This window comes from Zonotrichia leucophrys, chromosome Z (genome assembly GCF_028769735.1).
Source record: "Zonotrichia leucophrys gambelii isolate GWCS_2022_RI chromosome Z, RI_Zleu_2.0, whole genome shotgun sequence".
In the NCBI taxonomy this organism is placed as follows: Eukaryota; Metazoa; Chordata; class Aves; order Passeriformes; family Passerellidae; genus Zonotrichia; species Zonotrichia leucophrys.
The window spans coordinates 55,149,575-55,169,456 of record NC_088200.1 but is presented as its reverse complement, the minus strand read 5'-3'; the positions used below and the strand labels follow the sequence as shown (position 1 = coordinate 55,169,456).

Sequence of the window (19,882 nt, the reverse complement as noted above, 5' to 3'; positions counted from 1 at the left end):
GTGTTCCCAAAACTGTTTTCAATGGGAGACTCTTAAAAGTATCGCATGTGTGAACCATAATACAGTACATATGAATTTACACTTCTTGGTCCCCCTAGAAGTAGTCAGTAGACTCTCAGAGGTTTCAGGCACCACAGGTTGAGGAAACCTGCTTTGGACAGAACAGAACAAGGGGCTACAAAAACGAACATTTTTGGGCAAGTATTTTAGAGTGACATAAAAAATGCTAATGACTGAGCTTATGGTTGTCCTTCCATCCTCTGTGGTACTCCTTGACCCAGTGAGATGCACTGCCCCATGAGAGAAAACACAAAAGCCATAGTGTCAGTTGTTATTCACTGAAATAACGCAGTGCCCACTGGAACAAACTGCACTGTGCACTTCAAGACACCCTGGAAAAACAGAACGGAGGATAGTTTAGCCCAGCCTAAGTCCTTACCATATCCCACACAAAGTTGGCCAGCCAGTAGATAACAGGCTTCACACCACTGATGAACTGCAAGTGTTTAGCCTTGCTGACACGCTCCTGAATAAGGAAAACCACAAAGCTGGCAGGAACAAAGGACATGGCAAAGATCACACAGATGGACACAAGGACATCCACAGAGGTGGTCATCCTGGATAAAAAAAGGAAGAAAGCAAATTGTTTGTATGCTGGTACTGGCTCCTTTGAGATGAAATGAGGCAGCTCATGCAGAGCAAGGCAGAAACTATTTCTTCTTCTGCTATCAATAGTCTGTCCTTATACTCAGAATCCTGAGTAATGAATTACCATGCAAGATTCTCTTAACTGCACAGTTCTTCTCCAGCCATATAACAGAGGGAACATACACAGTCTGTTGGCATCTCAAGCACAGCATCACAACCTGCAGACTGGTTAATAACTTCAGCATAATAGACTGCTTTCTGCTTTCCTTATTACCACCACTTTGTTTCCCACATAATCCATTTCCTGGGGTTGTTGAGGTTTGTCATTTTTTGGTGGTGTTTCAAAGTTGACAAGTATCTGCCCATTATCTGCCACTGTTTTATGGATTGAAGGATATATATGCACACAGATTATGAGTTTTGATGATGATTATAGCGAGAGTGGACTAGTCAATGCCTCCATGAAATTAACCCTGTGCATAACTGTGTGCCCCCTAGCTTGAGACAGTGGGCAAGACTCAACAGGACCTATTGGAGGTTCCTAGTCAAATGGTGAGGATGAAAGAATGACCATATTTATGGTGAGACACATTTCTGAGGGTGGCTGAGAGGGATTTCCTAGAGCTGCAGAAGGTCTGATTCCTGAAAAGGACTGGTTCTTAAAAACTGCAGCTTCCAGGGGCTCAAGGACAGAGAAAGTTTGTACATAAGTGCTGTTCAACAGCAAGTTCTCAGCAGCACAGGTTACCACCTCCCCAGACCAGAGAAAATAAGGCCTGTGTGTTAACAGCCTAAATGGCAGAGGCCACTGACTGTCCACCTGTAGGTCCAAAACCTCCCATGTTGCCTGTTTTCAGTCATCAGCAATGAGCCCAAACCCATCCATAGTCATGTCACAACTTACAGAGCTACTTCAGACAGCTGCTGCTTGGTGAGGTTGAGTGGGTGATTGAAGGCAGTGATCCCATAAGCACTGGGATTTTCACCCTGCTGGAGGTTGGCCCGAAGGATTGCATTGTTGATCACATTCAGGAAGGACGCAATGGCATGCCAGCCCTTGTTGTTAAACCACACCTACAAGACACCACATCAGCATCAAAGGCACCAGGCACATCAGCTACCTAAAAGCTTCCTAAGCCCTTCAGAACATCCCTTCCTCTGCTGAGGGCATATTTATTTCCATATCACTCCAGCTAGCTTGCTCAGGGGCAGAACACACAGTTTAATCAAAAATCACAAGAGGCTCCTGGAAGCTATCACTGATCCAGCACTGAACTCTTTTGGCATTCAGGCCTAGACTCCAAAGAAGAAACAGATTTTGAGAAGTCCACATAAAACTACAGGCTACGTTTACTCCACTAGCAAATACAGAGAACTCTGGTCTACAAAGTTTTCCAAGACAAACTCCTATGACTCCAAGTTACTAGAGCTTCAAATAGCAGAAACGAGGATTGGCTGATTTACCTTCACATTGTTCTTTGTATCCAGGCCTTTCATGAAACTTGATAAACTGTTGAGAAATCGATCCCCAGAACTCCCCTGCAAACAGCAAAGAGACAGTTACTTCCCCTCTAAGAATGTCTCTATTCATGCCCTGGTGTCTAGCAGAGACTACACAATGTTTTTCACAGCTCTGACAGCTTTCTGCCTATTCAACAGCATCTACCCACCAAACTGGAGGTGGTAAGAAGGCTGAGTAACTGTGGTTTCCCTTCGTCCTTTCCCTTCTGTAGTCTCACTGCTAAGATGGGTCATCTTATGCCTGTTTTTTCCCAGCAAACTTATTAACCAAAGTTGCATGCAACCTTCAGAACATTGCAGGATGCAGGCTGGCAGACTCAGAGGAAAACAGTGGCCCAAATTTGTTCTGAGCCAGGGCAGACTCAGCACAGGAAGGTTCAGCTGAGGTTTTGAAGATGGCAACAACCACTTCTTAATTCCATAAGACTGCCCACCCTGTCCTGCCACAAAACATTCAGATGTCTGCAATCCCCACTGGCCTGCAACTGGTGCTGGGCAGAAGCCACATCAGCAACATGGGCTGGGCAAGCTTTAGCTGAGTGTGTCTCCAAGACTTCTGCTACTCCCAGACAACAGCCTGGGAGATCTCAGCTCAGAGGTAGTGGGGAGAAGTCAGTGCACACAGCTAACATACACATGCTCCTCATTTTATGGCTTCCAAGTCATCTCCCAAGTAACAAGACTCAGTATTTAGTGCATCCTGGGCTTATGGGGGACAACAGCTCACCTGTGCCAGCTCCAAAATTTTCTTGACCTGTTTAATGGCATCAGTGACTTCATGACCTGGAGGAAGCACGAGGGAACTGCTGGCTCCCAAGGAAAAGCCACCATACCTGAAAGTTCAGATAGAAAGTGATGCTATGACATGACATGATGCTGACAGACCTCCACAAAATGCTACTCCTTATTCCTCTCCACATCCCTGTCTCCTCTTCCTGCAGTACAATGAAAACTACCATCTCCACTCTTCCATGAAGGGATGACTTTTATTCTCCTACATGGCTGCTTAGCCATGAAGTCTTCTAGTCTTTGTTTCTGAGGTTAAACACTCATATCACGAGTGCTCAGCGTGCTGCCCAAAGGCAGCTATTCTCTGCCGCAGGCAAAGCAGGATGTCTCCCTACTGCTCCTGCTTGGAAGAATAGCACCTCACAGAATAGAGTACCAGCGCACTGGTCATGCAAATCTTTTCAAAACTGCTCGCTCCATAAGACAGACATGCTATCCAGTGCTCTGGGGTTGTCCCAGTTTATCCTTAAACATTTTCCTCCAATATCTGGCAGTTAAGAGTCCTACAACACAAACTGAAAAGCACAGTGGATGTGTCCTGCTAAATACTATGTTCAAGGTTTAGTGGACATATACAAGCTAAGGAAAATGCAGTAACTCACCTGAACTCATTCACCCAGATTTTATTCTTTAAGCTGCAGAGAGAAAAGAGTTGATATATAATACATGGAACCAGAGGAGAGACAGACCTAAAAAAGCTGCAAGCACATGCCCGTGAAAAGAGTGTGTGTGCAATAGCCTCTGACATCTGCTATAGCTCCCATCATTCCTCTTCTGGGCTTCCCCCATAATCTGCCTATGAGGGTCAGCACACAAAACCACCCACAAAGCCACAAAGCAGAAACCTCACTTGAGCTGAGGATCAGGGCTATCTGAGGACCTGAGGGGATTTGGCTCACTACTGAAGAATTTGGGCTGCCCAGGCTTATTTGCCTGATCTGTGCATCACCCGCAGAGCAAGCAGTGCTTGTCAGGGAGGGAAGGGGGAGTGTTCAATAGCTACCTTTTCCCAATGATCTGTGCATAGGTCTTCACTAGGTAGTCTGATATATTGCGACCTGTCAGATTCTGGAGGATGTCAGCTGTGTCTTGCTCACGCTGGTGTCACCAGTGAAAACACAGATAAATGCTCATCAGAAAACACAGGTGCTCAGTAAAATAAATCTCATACAATGCTGCATGCAAGAATCACACCTAGCCCCTCTTCTCCTCACGAGCATTCCTCCCTGCAGTACCACTGAGTCCCTCCTACCTGTGGGGGTGGCAGGCCACCTGCACCAGGGGGACACACAGGCAGCATCTTCTTGATCTTCTCGCTGCTACACTCGCAAGATGGGGAAGGATTCGCCATGCTCCAGTTGCCTTTCAGGAAGATATCCAGCACTGACTCTGGGACTGAAGCAGTGGTCCATTCCTTCTGCCCCACAGTGCAAGGAGTGTCCCTGTGTTTGGAAAAAGGCAAGAAAAAAGCAGTTTTTTAAGATAAATATGATGGCCTTTGCTTACAAGAGATTTAAAGATCAAACTCCACAGTCCCCAGCAGAGTCAGTGTATTTCTCAAATGAGCTTGATCTCACAGAGACAAACAGCTCAGAGCAACAGATCAGACTCTGCAGCTTTTAACAGATCCCACTGCCAAAGAAACTGGGGCAGGCCAACACTGTAGGGCCAGACACTCCCCTCTTTGCATTATAACTAAATGCTTTGTTTCAGTGAGTCCTGGCAGGCACACTGTCCAGAGTTCAGGGAGCATCTGGAGAATGTGCTTAGTCACATGATTTAGTTAAAAGTAGTCCTCCAAGAAACAGATAGTTGGACTCTATTCTCATGGGTCTCTTCCAACTTGAGATACCCTGTGATTTTAAGATCACAGCAGACAATCTTCTTGGATGACTCCTTGGATATATTTCTGCCTTTGGGCATCAAAACACTGCTCTTTCTCAAAGTAGCAGTGGGCAGCTTTTTCCCCATGGCCCATTGGTGGAATAGCTCAGCTTTCCTGCCTGTTATGAAGGATGCAGCTTGCTTTCCACCACTGACCATTATATCAGACACCTTGTCTCCCTCCCCATCATCCTGTGAGCATGAGCTGCAGATCTTCTGGACACACCATCTTGGACTCAGAGTGTGAACATCTTTTACGTTCACAAACTAGATCTTCAGCGACTTGCTCAAGTCGTGCACCAAGTCAGGTTAGGAAACAACAAATGCCTGTCTGGCTCCCCACTCCTTCTGCTGGTGTTTGTGGGGAGCTAACTCAGGTTTACAATGCAGCTGGAAACAAAGGATTGTGTGGTGGGAATAGCTACAGTCAACAATATAAATAGGTCCTTTACCATGTTCAGGACCAAACAGTAACTTGAGTCATTTGCTCTCCCCTTTCCATCTCTATCAGCAAGGACTTGCACTCAAACCTCAACTTCCTCACCAAACTGAGGGCTGGCAACTGTTAAAAAAGTTCTGAGCAGACAAGCTGAATGTAATTACAACTCTTTTGGCTTAAATCCTGCTCTGGCCACGCATTACCACAATTTCTAAAAGTCAGCTAGAGTTACCAGAGATGCGTGTCGTGTTCCTAGACCAGAGTTCTACTTACGGGATGGAATGTCCCTGCATACAGCGTGTCCCAAACCCTGGCTTATCAAGAAGGGCATCCAAAAGCTTGTGAGTGCCTGCATCTTCTGGAGCATCGTTGCTATGGGAACAGCAGAAAAACACTATCAGTCGGAGTGGTAACCAGCACACAGCAAAAGAAGCAACAGCGAGGCCAAGAGCAGAGTGAAAGAATGTGGGCAGGGATTTGCCCTTGAAGAATGCTTGGCCTAAGAGCACACACACATTCCAAGTCTTTGTACACAGTATTATTAGGAGAGTCATAGCACCATTCAGAAATGGATATAGCCTTGCCTGTTAGAGCTGGCATTTAAAGGTCGAAGAAAAAAATACTAAAACTCTCTTTTAAAACGTGCTTCTGAGATAAGCACAAAACCCAAAAGGACGTGTTAAAGAACTCAGTAACTCAAGTTTGTGAAGAATATAATTTATAGGCCACACAAAACATACCTAATAAAAGTGTACTGCTCATCATACATCCAGGGTTGTAATTCCAGGCTGGGGTACTTCCCAAAAGGAGGAACAATCAGGCTGAACATGAGAGCAATACACACAAAGACAGCTGGCAGCACAATCTGAAATTGTAAGGAAAAAACACGTCCTTTTAATAAGCAACTGTTTCCAGAGGCATCAGGAAGTACATATGGCTCACTTATTGGATCAAAACATTTTCAAAGTTTCCCAGGAATATCTTTGCTATGTACACCACAACAGTGCTAGAAACCAATGCAAGATCTATCTTGGTGTTCAATCAGGGAATTCACTTCAGCTGCAAATGTTGTTCCCAAGGGCAAAATTACACTTGCTGTGCAAGAATACTGTAATCACATTGGTTTATCATGCAACACCTTTCACTTGCACTGGCAAGTGCTACACTTCTGCCCCCACGTGCAGCAAAGGCTAATTTTGGTTATCTGCATTCCCTTGAGGTTTTTAGCCTACCATCAACTCAGACTACAACACACAGGCCAGAGCTGTCCCCGATGAGGGACTTTGCTCATGTTGGAGACTCTCACCTGGGCAAAAAAGCCCTTCCGGCTTCTCTTGGCAATGAGCATCCTCTTCCACAACAGAGCCATGAACTGCTGCTGGGTCAGCTTCCAGCCCTTCATTTGGTAGGAGCCTTTCCCATCCATGCCACTGAGAAGGTCTGTCTCCCTGGATTCTGCTAGCAAGAAGAAATTACCCTCATTCAAAAGTTCAGAGATGCTGTCAGTGCTGAAGACACAAGGTGATGGCTGGAGCAGCCACTCGCACCCGCCAAAAAAAAAGGTGCAGATGTGCAGAATCAGGACAAATAACACATTCATGTAAATTTATGTAGTTTTCTCCCTTCTCTCTGAGCTTTGAATGGGAGAATTGAGCAGGCTGTGCGTCCTGCACTGTCCACTATTTCTAAAGGCAAATACATCACCACTCCTTTGGCAGACTCAAGCCTTAAGATCCACAGTACCTATAATATGAAAGAGCATCCAGAGAAAGAAAACAGGCTTGAACTCTAGCAATACCTGGATCTATGTCTGAGTCATTAGGATCAAATGCATCATCTTCTGTAAAGGGACGAAGGCAGCTCTGTCTGTCTCCAAACACACGTCTGTTCCTTCTGGCTGGCAATGTGCCATCTGAAAATGATGCAGTTATGGTTACCTGAAGTGCTTCAGTTTATCTCCAGCTAGCCCCAGAAAAAACAAAGCAATATAATTTTCATTTTGCATGTCTTCCATTTGCAAACTGAAGAGTTGATCTGGAGTGACTTCAGTACAGGTAAAAACAAAACCAAGACTCATTCTGCAATGGGTCATGTTTTATGCACCATACTTTCTGTGATGTCCCAGAAACAACTTCTGGTGCACTTGGCACCTTTTTAGTTTTTCTCCCAGGAGAGCAGGCTGCTCTCATCATAAGAAACTCTCACTTTCCACATGAAAGCCATACATAGTCATGTCACTACAAGTGCAATGTGCTGTTATAAGCACTCAGCGCAGTGATCTGCTCTCAGAAAGGGAAAGTAATTTGGACGTTACTCTGGTCTGATGCGTCAGGAGTTCTTCAGAGCAGACAACAGTGTCAGTCAAGTAATTTGCAATATACTCAAACAACAGAAACTCTTCACTATCACAAAATAAATATACTACCAACTGAGTCAATTGACCTTTACAGCACATAAAGGCATGCATTAAATACACTAAACCCAGCTACTTCAGGTCATTAAAAATACTAGGACAGAAGACCTTCAGTCTCAATCAGGCTCTGTCACACCTTGGTACGCGTCCCTTCTGTAGGGGACAACTACACCTACCTGAGGTTTCTGCATCCACACCGCTATCATCAGCCACTTTCAGGAAGATCTGAAAAGGAATGATAACTGTCAATGAAAATCAAAGGAGGAGAGATATTGTGGGTACTGCTTCAGAAGATGCCATGTGAGACTGGCAGGTGCAACGAGAGAACTGAGGATACTGAGTTTATCCTCTGCATGATAATGACATTGACTTCATGGCTTCTGTCCAGTTTCAGACTGTCAGACTGCTACAAGCTGTGCCCCCTTTCCAATACGAGTTCATAGGCCATCTCAAACATGAGCTCTTTTCTGTGTCTCAGAAACAGACCTAGTAACTAAACTTGGTGAATCTCATATTTCCCCATGTCTAACAGCTCTTGCTTGAATAGGCACCTTCATGGAGTTTGACCCATGGACTCTCCTAAACCAGAAATAACTCTTTTTTCAAATTGCAGATAACAACCAAGGTCTTCACAGCTGTGAAGCACCTAGGGGGCAACATCAGTAAGTCTTTCATCTTCCCTTATCATTCTTTTAAAATAAACAAATAAAGATTCTACCCAGAGATAATGTGCATGATACTTCTGTGATAAAAAAGAGAGACTTGGCAGCTGGATCAGTCACATAGAACAAACCATGAAACCATAAAAAAAACCCTGACAAGGGCATATGTCTAAATTGTTTATATAATGTATGTATACAGTACTGAAATGTATATTTTCAGTTAAATGCAACACAAAGCATGCCTAAAAATAACACAGATATTAGAAGCCAAATCAGGGGCCAACCTACACATGATATCTCAGCAAAGTGCAGATAAGCACACAGGACCTGTCCTTGCCTGTTTGTACCACATTTCAGTTTTTAATGCACACCTCTGTGAGCACACTCTTACACAAGGCAGAAGACAATCCATTTTGGAGAGGAACGCAAAGCTGTTCTGTCAATTTTTACAGGAAGCAATAAGGCTTAATCTCATTCTTAATTATGTCATGATTCCTTCTGCCTAGTTTAAGACAAACAGGAATCAGCAGCTCACTAACCTCCTCCAGAGTAGTTTCCGAGATGCCATAGCTGGAAATGCCAAGATCAGAAAGACGGTCATCAATTTCATGGAACAGCTCCACAAAAGCTCCCTCTTTAGCAGCTTTGTATGGCAAGACATAGGTTAATTCATGACCTATGTCCTCCACCAGTCTTGCCTCAGGAACATGTTTTGTAATGAGATTTGAAATTGCAGACACATCTAGAAAAAACAAATGTAAAAGATAGTTCTGTTCTGGTTACATTGATAATGTGGAAAAAAGAGCTCAGCCTTAAAAATCGTGCCAGAAAAGGAGGACAAATAGGACATCTCTGGAAAGAAACTAATTTCCATGAAGTGTCATTTCTTTTTAACACAAGACTGGATAAAAGCCTGGACCAAAGCTTGGCTATACTTCTTATGTGCAGAACTTGGGAGAGCTTGTACATGGGACTGGAAGACCTGCAAATAAATCACTGATGTACAGCTCACCAACATTATATACTGCCAACAGGCCATACAACTACATAATATTTGCTTATTATATCTCAGGACAGCTTGAATTCAAAATGGCTCACTCAAGAAATGCATTCCAATATTTAAAATACCATCACTGTGAATTTAATAATTTTCCCAAGACTGTAGCTACCTTGGAGCAACAATGTTAAGTCAGCTGTCCAAGGCGAGCCACAGAGCAACGTCAACTGGAATTCAATCTTAAATTTTTTTCCAAGCCTCACCTATTGTCAATGTGTCACTTTCATGGTCACTGCCAAGGCCAGCATCAGAGCTGCTCTGGGAGACACTGTCATCCTGGTCACAAAAGAGAAGACAAACATTATTTCTGTCTGTTCATTCAAAATGGGGCCTACCAGATGCTACATACTAATAAGTCCAACCAGATGCTGCAGATGGTGACACAGCACTGCAAAGGCTAAAACAGAAGTAAGATGATGGGTACAGAAGTGAGTGTTACAAAAGTATACTTCACTTATTTTGTGTATCTCTGATCAGCTTGAGACCACTGTCACTGAAAGAAACCATAATGGGGATGTATGTCCCACACAACAGTTTAATTAGATATGGTCTGGCACAGTATCCCCCGGACAAGTAACACTTCTTTCAAAGAACAAGGGATTTTCCTTTGAGACATTGAGACATAGAAAATCTTAGCTGCTGCTTCCAAAAAGCCTATGATTTCATGAAGAAAGAATAAACATGAGCATAAAGGCCAGCTCTACCTTTTTCAGATAGGAAACTGTGCTGCTGCTGTTTCGGCAGGAGCTCAGAGAGGAATCCACATCCTTTTTGACCAGGGTCAAATAATAGCCTGTTCCCAGCTGGTTCTTCAGGAAGAGAGAAGAGCCAACACAGCAGAGCTTGCCATGAGAAATTATAGCAATCCGGTCCCCCAGAATGTCGGCCTCATCCATGTGGTGCGTGGAGAGAATGATAGTGCGACCTGAAAGAGAGCAAGGAAGATGTGGCTGCCAAGTCAAACAAACCTGTTTGTTTGCTGCCACACCAAAGCCACAATCACCTGCACCTTGCCATGAAGTTGGATGGGAGGTTGATGCCACAATTTTGGGCCCTTTGAACAAGGCCAAGAGTATGGAGAAGATTCACAACTTCTGTCATGGGTTTATTCTCCTCATTCTCTGCTGGCTCTAGTCATGCTCAGTAAAGGCAGGTTTAATTTCATGTCTGCAAGGCTGGTTGCATGGAGCAGAACAGGACATTGCTGAACAGCAAGGTTAATTTTCTGACTCTAGCTGCCCTCAGTCATAATCCAGTAAAAAAGTTTGTTCATGAACTCTGACATGAATAGGAGGAGAAAGATATATAAATGAGAGATCTGAGCATCCTTGTCCTGCATGGTCTCTGTTCATTCCTTGCCGCAGGCAACAATAAATTTGCAAAGACATATTGCTATTTTGAGAACAGTCCAGAACAGATTGATTTTCTTTTGCCTCCCACAATACATTTATTAAGAGTAAAGATGACATACCTTGCCGATACTTCAGAAGCAGTTCCCATATTCCTCTGCGAGAATAAGGATCCACCCCAGCTGTAGGCTCATCCAGAATGACAACTTTGGAGCCACCGACAAAAGCTAAGGCAACAGAGAGCTTCCTCTGCATGCCACCTGTCAGGCACAAGAAGAAAGAAGCGTTCAGGCTGATGCAGAGATGAGGTGAACAGCAATACTTGCAGTATGAAGGATAATGAGCTCTCAAAGAAAGCAGACTGAGGAGAACAAGTACTGCTGCTGTTTCAGGCATTCAGGGTCCTACCACTTTCTGGACAGTGGATAATTCATCTGGATAGTCACTCCTCAGTGGAGTCTAACTCTCCTACTGCAGGGAACCACACCTTGCATGCCCACAGTGAACTATACTGTCTCAGCACCAGGGGTAGCAAATTGCCAGCTTGGAAGCCTAAGCATATTTGGGGATCTGGAACACAGGTCTCCAGAGCCTGAGCTGCAGAAATAAGTCCCCATGAGACTCCCCTTCCATGAAAGTGTTCCAGAGGCAAAAACAAGGAATTATATTGCATTCCTCAATACTAAAGTCAACCATGGTCATCTGCTCTCCCTCCCCGAAGTCAAATGTGCAGTCTGTACTGATACTTGAGTAAGACAGAGGCATGTCAGTCCCTCTAGTATCTGGTACAGACTGACACAGGAATTCTGCCCCTTCTGAACAAAGGAGAAGGGCACTCCAGGTCACCAACTGAAGGGGCAGAAGTCAGTATAAGGAATGCATGTATGATCCGCAAACAGCAAGAGACTTTGTAGACTATGGTCCAAGCCACCCTCACGTAAACTCATAAACCCCAAATATATGAGTAAGCTTTGGACAACACAAAGCAAATGTAGCTGAACTGTGTCACGATGGAAAAAAATACACAATACTCAGAGAAAGTGAGAGACTTGTTATGGCCATTGGATAGCTTGAGACTGTGCGAGATTGTGATGTTTAATAAGACAGACTAATTAGGTACTTAATAAATAAGTCACTTTCTTAAATGCTTAATTTTATAGTAGTCTATATATAATTGCAGGATTCCATCAGGGTCCGTAACACAGCCTCTGCAAAAGCCAGTGGAGTGTTTCTGAGGCTGAGAAATGTAGAAGATCTGAACCTACCAGAGAGCTTGCTTGTCCTAGCTTTCAGTTTGTGAGGCAAACCAACATCTGTTGCCATCTGATCCATCTCCTCTTTCACCTTCTTTTCTGGCAGCCCTTTGAGCCGAGCATAGAACCAGATGTGCTCCTCCACAGTCAGCCTAGAGAACAAATGCAGCCTCAGGGCAGAGTTGAAAGCATCATACTGGGATTCGTCCCTTTTATTAGCATTACTGCAGGCACTTCTGTTTCCTCAGGAAAACATCTTTTAAGGCTGAGGTTTCAGGAAGGAGCCACAGACTGGGTGCACTCAGTTTGAGCCTGACTTCAGGGTGCAGCTCTATTCAGCACCCATGTAAATACTCTTTTTTAAAGGGTGCTTGACAGTACCACAACAACCTAAATCAGTAGGCACCAGGGATACACTTGGCCTAGCTGAGTGGAGTACATTACTAACAGACATGAAAGATGAAAGTGTAAGCTCTTGCTGGTCATTCCCAGGCACTTGGGAATGTGCTAATAAACAGAATGTTCCTGTACCAATCCCACACACTCCACTGTCTCACACCATGCGCACACAGAAAAAGGACTGTCAAAGCCAAAAGTACACTGCTGTATCCTAGAGAACCCAAACATCTGTTAGATACCATCAGTCCTACATATCCGAGATGATACTCACAAGTCAAACAGCACATTGTGTTGTGGACATACACCCAGGTTCTGCCTGATGGTGCTAAGCTCAGAGCGGATATCTTTGCCTAGGATGAAGGCTGTACCCGAAGTTGGGGGAAACAAGCCAGTCAAAATGGACCTGAAAGAAAAATAGAATAGATCAGCAGGTTCTGCCACTAGGAAACAGTGGAAGGCTGAATTAAGAGTAGGTGGAAACCCTGGGGAATCCCATATCTAGAAAGTAGCCTGAAAAACATCTCACTAATGGATTTTAAATAAACCAAACCACAAATCAGCTCCAGTGGTGATCAAAGAACACCCACATAGCTGCTTGAAGGAAAGATATTTTCTTCCTCTAAAAGCTTCTTGTTCTTTCAGTACCAACTTGCTTTCTTTCACTGGTAAGTCAGAATCACAAATGGCATTACCATGAAATGCCACCTATAGATACATTTGACCCAGCCTCAACCTGAACCTCCTGTGGTTCCAGTCCCCTGTATCTGTAAGGCAGCAGCACAACTGCTAAATCAGACTAAATCAGTAGAGGCATTCTAGTCTGCATCAGCTTGCACGCTCCAGTTCTATGGCTACCTCTACTATATGGATAGGAGTTGCAGTATTCATTCACTTTCCTACTGTCTGAAACCATTATTTTGTTCTTACATGGTAGTGGTTTTCCCTGCTCCATTATGTCCCAGAAAGGAGGTGATTTGTCCTTCATAGAAGTTGAGTGTGAGACCATCTACAGCAACTTTCTTGCCATCACGGTAAACTTTGACCAGGTTCTGGATGGAAACACCAAGACTCAGATGCACTGGCTCTTCTTCCTTGCAGACTGAAAGAAAACACAAAGTAGAGAGATCTGATAGGTTTTAACAGAAATTGCATAGGAATTTTAATAGACATCATATTGCCCTAAGCCTGTGAAGGAATGAGCTACATGAAGACTGGCCACTTTATTCCTCAGAGAGAGGAATCTTTGGCAAAGTTGTCATTTAGCTATTGTCTCTCTCCTGGGCTAATTTGGGAGCTGGAGACCTCCAGTTTTATCAAGGTCACCAAAAATACAAGGCCTTCTCAATTCCATGAGCCTGGAGTACCCAGCTGCAGTCAGGTAGGCAAAGTACCTTGAGTTTATCCAGATGCATCCACTTGATCAGCATAGCCAAAGAGTGATAACAAAAGGGTGACCAATTTCACCTATCCATGCCAGTACAGCTCCTGCTGTCCTTGGACTATCATTTCAGAAAAAGGCAGACTTTAATACTTCACTTTCAAAAGGCTGTGTCCAGCACTTACCTTCTGAAGACCCCTTCTGGTCAGGATGGGCGTGCTGCCTGTCCTGTGGTTCCTCCCCAAACCAATACGACTTTGTGAAAGGAAAGTACCAGGGTCTGGGTATCCCATACTGGCCTAAAAACAAAAGCATTACATGAGACTGAGTGCATCTGTCACTTTTCTTTAATTAGCTTTCAGGACAAGAAGGGAAGTACTACACCTACATGAGGTGAGGCACGAAGGAGAAATTTTTCTGTATGAAGACACTGACAGACTCTGGGTAAGAGACATCTAACTTCACTTTAGGATTAAAAACCCTATGCAGAAAGGTACTTAGTGGCACATGTGGTACTGATACTCCTCTCTTGCCTCACAGTCTGTGAACTTTGGAGGAGGGAACAAGTCAAGTACAGCAAAGCTTCTGGGGCTAGATCAGCCATGGCCACAATGGGGTCATGCTTCTGTGCTGGGCAACACTCACTGCTACCAGCACCAGCCTTGCTCTGATGCTGGTTTTCCTTCATGACCTTTGAATAGCTCTGCTTAAAAATGGGCCAAATTTGCACCTTGGCAGGTCAAAAGGGTGAAAGGATTTATTTAAAAGCCTTAAGACATGATTATCTCACAAAAGTAGACCTCACCTGGGAAGACAGATTCAATGTACCAGGTCATGACTCCGTAGAGGAAGGTATCAAACAGCATCATGACAGCTGATATGGTGATGCTAAAGCCATCTTCTTCCAGTGGGCTCTCAAAGAAGTTGTCCCACTGAACACCAACTCCCTGCTCCTCAAAGAGCGCAAAGTACTCACAACCGAAACCAAAGGCTACTGGAGACAGCAGGCTCTGAAAATGGGAGGCATGAACATGCACTGAATTTTTTTACATCTACTCTCCAATTAGTCATCTCAGTTGTAGCACAAGAATGAGGGACATTGTCCATATGAAAAGTCCAAATTCCATGGACCATCACTGTATTTGCAGATATGGAGTGGCATATTTGGTCTAGGTTCCAAGAGGCCTGAAATCTCTACTGGACCTCCACCCAGAATTGTTTGTTTCCCTATCTTTCCCTTACTCTTTGGATTTTCCTGCAAGGGAACAGGTTGCTAACAGTCACCCTCTCCAGACAGGTAAGAAATGCTGAGCAGAGGAAAAGCAGGTGGTTCCTTCAGGCTGCTTGTCTGGCTATACAGCATGACAGCATACAGAGACCAAGGCAGCTTAGTCCAGCTGCATTACTTCTACTACCAAAGCCAACAAAACCCTCCCAGCAGCTTCTACCAGGTTCAGTAAACCTCTTTATCAAGCCCAACCCTGAAGACTTTTACACTGAAAATTAACCTCCCACTGCCACCTCCCCCCTTGTAAGAGTGTCCAGCTGCTGAGTGCCATACTGGTGGCACCCCAGTGCCCAGGAAAGTTTCATCAAGACTCACCGCAAAAATCTTGAGTGAGAAGCTGATGTGGTCCTGCCAGGCAACACAGAGCACATAAGGCAGGTACAGTGTGAAGTAGACAATGCCCCCACAGGCAGCTGCCAGGTTGGCCCTGGAGAACACGGTGCTGATGAGGAAGCACTGGAGGATGGTCACAACGCCGAAGATGGAGAGGAAAATGAACACCACACTAGGATCACTGTAAGGCAGCAGATTCCCCATCTGGCAGGAGAACAATAAGTGCATGAGGTTTTGAAAGGGCTCTCCAAGGTACCTCTGTTATAGGCAGCTCTGCAGAGCTGCTGCTCAGCGGAGGCAGGGTTTCCTGCAATTTGCACAACAGCCTTCCCAGAAGTGAGGCAGTACCAGATGCATCTTTTCAACAGAACTGAATCTACAACATTCCCTCCTGCTGTTTTCAGCCACATAGTCCTGTTGTTCCTAAATTCTATTCCCAAAAAGTGACTGGTCAACGCATACCCACAAACTCCTCCCCAGTGTGCCAGTGCAGACCACTGCTTGGCAGGCTCTAAAGGCTCTAGAATTTGCTGTCACAGGCCAAACCAGGCAACTCACCTTCAGGATCAGCACCAAGAGTCCTGCACTCATCAGGAGAGGGACAAGGCTGCTAATGAACCAGCTTAACCAAAGGATGCCATTGTCAAGTCCCATAATCCTCATTGTTTCTTTCAGCCGGGCTTCCTTCTCATACACAATGCCCTTAATTATCACAGCCACTGAGTAAATCCAAGCTAGTGTCATGAAGAGAGGCATGGAGCGGCTCATGACACGCAGAAATCTGAGAAAATGAAAGAAAGGGGCCAGGAGATCTGAGTGAGAAACATTACTGCAACTTCAGATACCACTTCAAGGGCTATCAGAGGATGGTGACAGCTAAGGCTTCCCTGCACAAAGCAGCTGATATGCAAAGCCTGACACAGGATCCTTGTCTCACCATGAGGTGAGGTGGGTGGGTTTACAGCATATTACCAGTTAGGAGTGGGAGGTGGAGCTGCAATTGTCACTCAGTGAAAGAGTGGGTGCAAGAGCGGCCTTGTCTGGGAACTGCTCTCAATTGCCCTCTTTCCCCTCTCCTGTGCCTATCTATCTGTCTGCTTTTTTCCCCATGCTATTTTCATTTGCATCAGGTGATATGGTCACAGCTCAGGAAGGTACTGTGTGTGCTCAACTCCAGGACTTTCTTGGGCAGGACTCTGCAAGTCATTACACATTCTAAATCTTCCATGTGGGTGCCCTAATTCTAGGGATTAGGAACACAATGGAGATTGCCTCCTCACTGAAAATAGGGACAAAAACCATGCCTGAGGATTGACAAAAGCCCATGCCTCCCAAGCTCCTCCTCCTGGGAGCTTCTGAAGCGACCTGTATACATACATGTCATCCACGTAACATGGGTAGGGCATCTGCTGCACATAAACTCCTGTCTTCTTCTCTGTGCCTGTTTGAACCCTGATGATGGCCTGTTCTACCACATCCTGCAGGTAGACAAAGCCTCCCCAGACATAGCGCATGTCCTCAAAGGGATCAGCACGGGGACCAGGATCCCAGTACCTGCACCAAGGGAACAAGACCTTTCCATTAGAAATCCTCCTCACTCCATCCTTTGTAAGAAATTGATCATAAGGCAGGATGTCAGGGCTCACCCATCCTTGATCTTGTTGGTCCTTTCCACATTATCAATGTCCATGCGTATCTTGTATTTCACGTGTTGAGGAAGGTCTGTGCTGTCAGGAGCTATTTCAGTGAATACTATGCCAGCCCAGAACCTCCTTTCATCCAGAAGTTCCAAGGACTTGTTAATGAGCCGGACTTCTGTGGGCACAGGCTCCAGTTTGTCCAGGTTGACACACTAAACAGGGACAGAATTGGAAGCATTTATGGGATACACTGCCAAATAATAAGGTACTTTGTTTAGTTGTGGGGTGGAGGGAAAGAAGAGAACACTCCAATGGTAATGTCATGCCCAAGAAAAAAGATAACAGCGTCAGACTATTTTGCAATGGTTTACTCAGTTGTAGCCCAGCAAGTTACAAGAGTTGTCACTGCTTCCTGCTTGGCAGTCACCTACCAGTCCAACATATATCACTGAGAAATACCCCAGCAAAGGTATTTTCTGTACAAGAGGTTAGCTAGCACTGCAGTATTACCTACAGGATTTCATCCAAGTATCAACTTCCATAAATGGTCTTATTTCATCTGTTACCAATAAATCAAATCTGATTCAAAGCCTCTAAACATCAGTGGAGAGACCTGAAGGTTTTGGATCAAGCCCTTAACAGGCCATGGCCTGTTTCTGCTTGCACTCATCTCCCAAGCTGATGAGACAAAAAGTAGAACTAATTTTGTTCCCTCCATTTGAAGCAGCTGCTAGCTTTACCACAGCCCTCAGCTAAACCCCACCGTGAACTGAAGTATGAACTGCTACACTGCTGAAGACAGCAGCAGCTTTCAGTCACTAACAGAAGGGCGGGAAACCACATGCAGCGATGGAAGCTAAAACTTCAAGAACAAGGCCTACAGTAAGATTCCTACATCCTGGTTGTATCCATAAAATGGATGGAGGAATACCTACCTTACCTTTTCAGAACACCCAACTGTATAAGTGGAGACCAAGCTGCTGCCCTCCCCCAGCACCTTGCCCACACTAACAATATCTCACCTCCATGAAGCGGGAGATGGTCTGGATAGCCCGGTCTGTCTCATTGAAAGCATCCACCCAGGTGTACACAGAGCCATTTTCTGTCCCAAAGTCCTCTGGACTGTTTGACAGGAAACGGGCAACATCCTCTACTGTCCAGTTGGAAGCTGGCAAGTGCAGGTCCCAGAGGGCTTTGCCTTTCAGCAACGTCTGCAAGAGTTTTGTTTACAAAGAGGAAATGGTTGTGAGAAATAATATTAGATTCCTCTCTCATAATGAAGTCAAGCACTACAAGAAAAACAGCTGCTAAGAAGGTGCAGGTAGAGGCCCTCTATCATACTGAGGGGATCCGTACAGTGGTGTCCTTCCCCTTACCTTTGCTTTAAGAGGGATATGCCTCCCTCGGTACAGCTACACCATATCAGTGTGCTTTGCAGGCTGGCTGCCTGCCTCCATGTCCTGCCAACCCCTCTCCCAAGGAGAGGGCAGCAGAGAGCCATGCACAGCTCTGCACCTCACACAAGCAAACCCGGGAAAAGGGAGATGCTAGCGCCGCAGAAATGCATTTGCCCAATACTTGGTGCCTAGCTCTGCTCACTTCTTCCAGAAAACTCTCACCTCCTGGCTCAGATGGAGAGCAATTGAGGCACAGCTGAAGGCTCAATAGTCACTGTGCTGAGCAGAAATACCAGCACCAGAGGCCAGGCAATTTTTGTATTTTGTTTTTGTGCCACCAGGGCTGGCTGAAGCTCCCCTGTAGAGCCATGATGTCCTGCCTTAATCCTTTTGTCTAGGACAGTGCTTTCTTCACCTGGATTAACTGCTAGCTTTCTGAGGACAGGCTACTGTATGCACAATGCCTACCACAAATGCACTGAAGCAGAAACCAGTCCACTGGGCAGACAATTTAAGGCCAGGCAGGAAGGGAACAGTAATTGTAAATTACACAGTTGAACTGATGTCAGGGAGATAAAAAGAAAAACCTGCACAAGAGAGAAAACTGCAAAAATCCTCATGATTAAGAACAGGAAGTGGATTTTTTGCCACAAAAAAAATGAAAGAGAGGTAAAGAGCTTCCCCATACTCTGCTGTGACCAGCAAACCAGAAAGTAGTGGGTCACACAGTTACAAAAACAACTTTGCAAACTGTAAAAACAGAACAGACCAAGCTACCAAAGGAAAACATACAAAAAGGAAATCCAAGCACACAGGAATCAGATGTGCTGTGCTCCCTTTTCATTTGGTCTCCATGGTTAACTTCTGCTACCATGCGTGCAGGGAAATGGCTCAACCTCATCTTGTTTAAGTCCAACATTAAAGCTCCTTAACCCTAGGGGCACTTGTTGCCCTTCCTGAAGTTCACAGGCACATTAGCATCAAGCTAGAAGTGGCATGGATGGGAAAACAAAGCACTTTCCTCTCCCTCAGCAGGAAGAAATACAAACAGATTGTACAACCCAGAAAGTCGAGAGGTGATGGTCAGTCAATCCAGAAACACGACAACTGAAGGAGATGCTTGGTGGGAGCTGCCAAGGCACTGACAACGAAGTACTCCTGCTTGTGTGAATGCCAACAGCTGACAACAAAGAGATCGTTTTACTATACTGGTACAGAAAAGACCAGATTGCTGGGAAGATCAATAATTAACCACCAGAGGCAACAGTGTTAACAAGCAACATAAAATATAAAGCCATAAAAGCCCAGGGCTCAGTTTAAAAAAAAATAAAATAGAAGCAACATTCACTTTTCAGAGGACGTCACTGCAAATAAATGTTTTGGACCTCAGCTTTCTGCCTGAGCTCTGTAACAATCTGTTCAACTGTCTCTG

At 44.9% G+C, this 19,882-nt stretch overlaps 1 protein-coding gene across 2 annotated transcripts in view; it reads right to left on the bottom strand.

The window, feature by feature from the left end:
- Window positions 1–19,882, bottom strand: part of ABCA1 (ATP binding cassette subfamily A member 1) — a 90,114-nt gene that overhangs the window by 9,847 nt on the left and 60,385 nt on the right. Inside the window, exons 12-37 of one of the 2 annotated variants that reach the window (XM_064735163.1) lie at window positions 18,076–18,264; window positions 17,060–17,265; window positions 16,791–16,967; window positions 15,972–16,194; window positions 15,396–15,617; window positions 14,598–14,802; window positions 13,978–14,091; window positions 13,342–13,513; window positions 12,686–12,817; window positions 12,028–12,167; window positions 10,885–11,022; window positions 10,118–10,338; window positions 9,617–9,689; window positions 8,896–9,098; window positions 7,871–7,919; window positions 7,080–7,193; window positions 6,588–6,739; window positions 6,022–6,146; window positions 5,555–5,653; window positions 4,211–4,400; window positions 3,962–4,056; window positions 3,561–3,593; window positions 2,897–3,002; window positions 2,113–2,187; window positions 1,553–1,722; window positions 440–617 (exon numbers count right to left, since the gene is read on the bottom strand). In XM_064735163.1, coding sequence (XP_064591233.1) covers window positions 440–617; window positions 1,553–1,722; window positions 2,113–2,187; window positions 2,897–3,002; window positions 3,561–3,593; window positions 3,962–4,056; window positions 4,211–4,400; window positions 5,555–5,653; window positions 6,022–6,146; window positions 6,588–6,739; window positions 7,080–7,193; window positions 7,871–7,919; window positions 8,896–9,098; window positions 9,617–9,689; window positions 10,118–10,338; window positions 10,885–11,022; window positions 12,028–12,167; window positions 12,686–12,817; window positions 13,342–13,513; window positions 13,978–14,091; window positions 14,598–14,802; window positions 15,396–15,617; window positions 15,972–16,194; window positions 16,791–16,967; window positions 17,060–17,265; window positions 18,076–18,264 — 3,801 coding nt within the window. The remainder of the gene's footprint in view (window positions 1–439; window positions 618–1,552; window positions 1,723–2,112; window positions 2,188–2,896; window positions 3,003–3,560; window positions 3,594–3,961; window positions 4,057–4,210; window positions 4,401–5,554; window positions 5,654–6,021; window positions 6,147–6,587; window positions 6,740–7,079; window positions 7,194–7,870; window positions 7,920–8,895; window positions 9,099–9,616; window positions 9,690–10,117; window positions 10,339–10,884; window positions 11,023–12,027; window positions 12,168–12,685; window positions 12,818–13,341; window positions 13,514–13,977; window positions 14,092–14,597; window positions 14,803–15,395; window positions 15,618–15,971; window positions 16,195–16,790; window positions 16,968–17,059; window positions 17,266–18,075; window positions 18,265–19,882) is intronic. The other variant, XM_064735164.1, reaches the window with a different exon arrangement.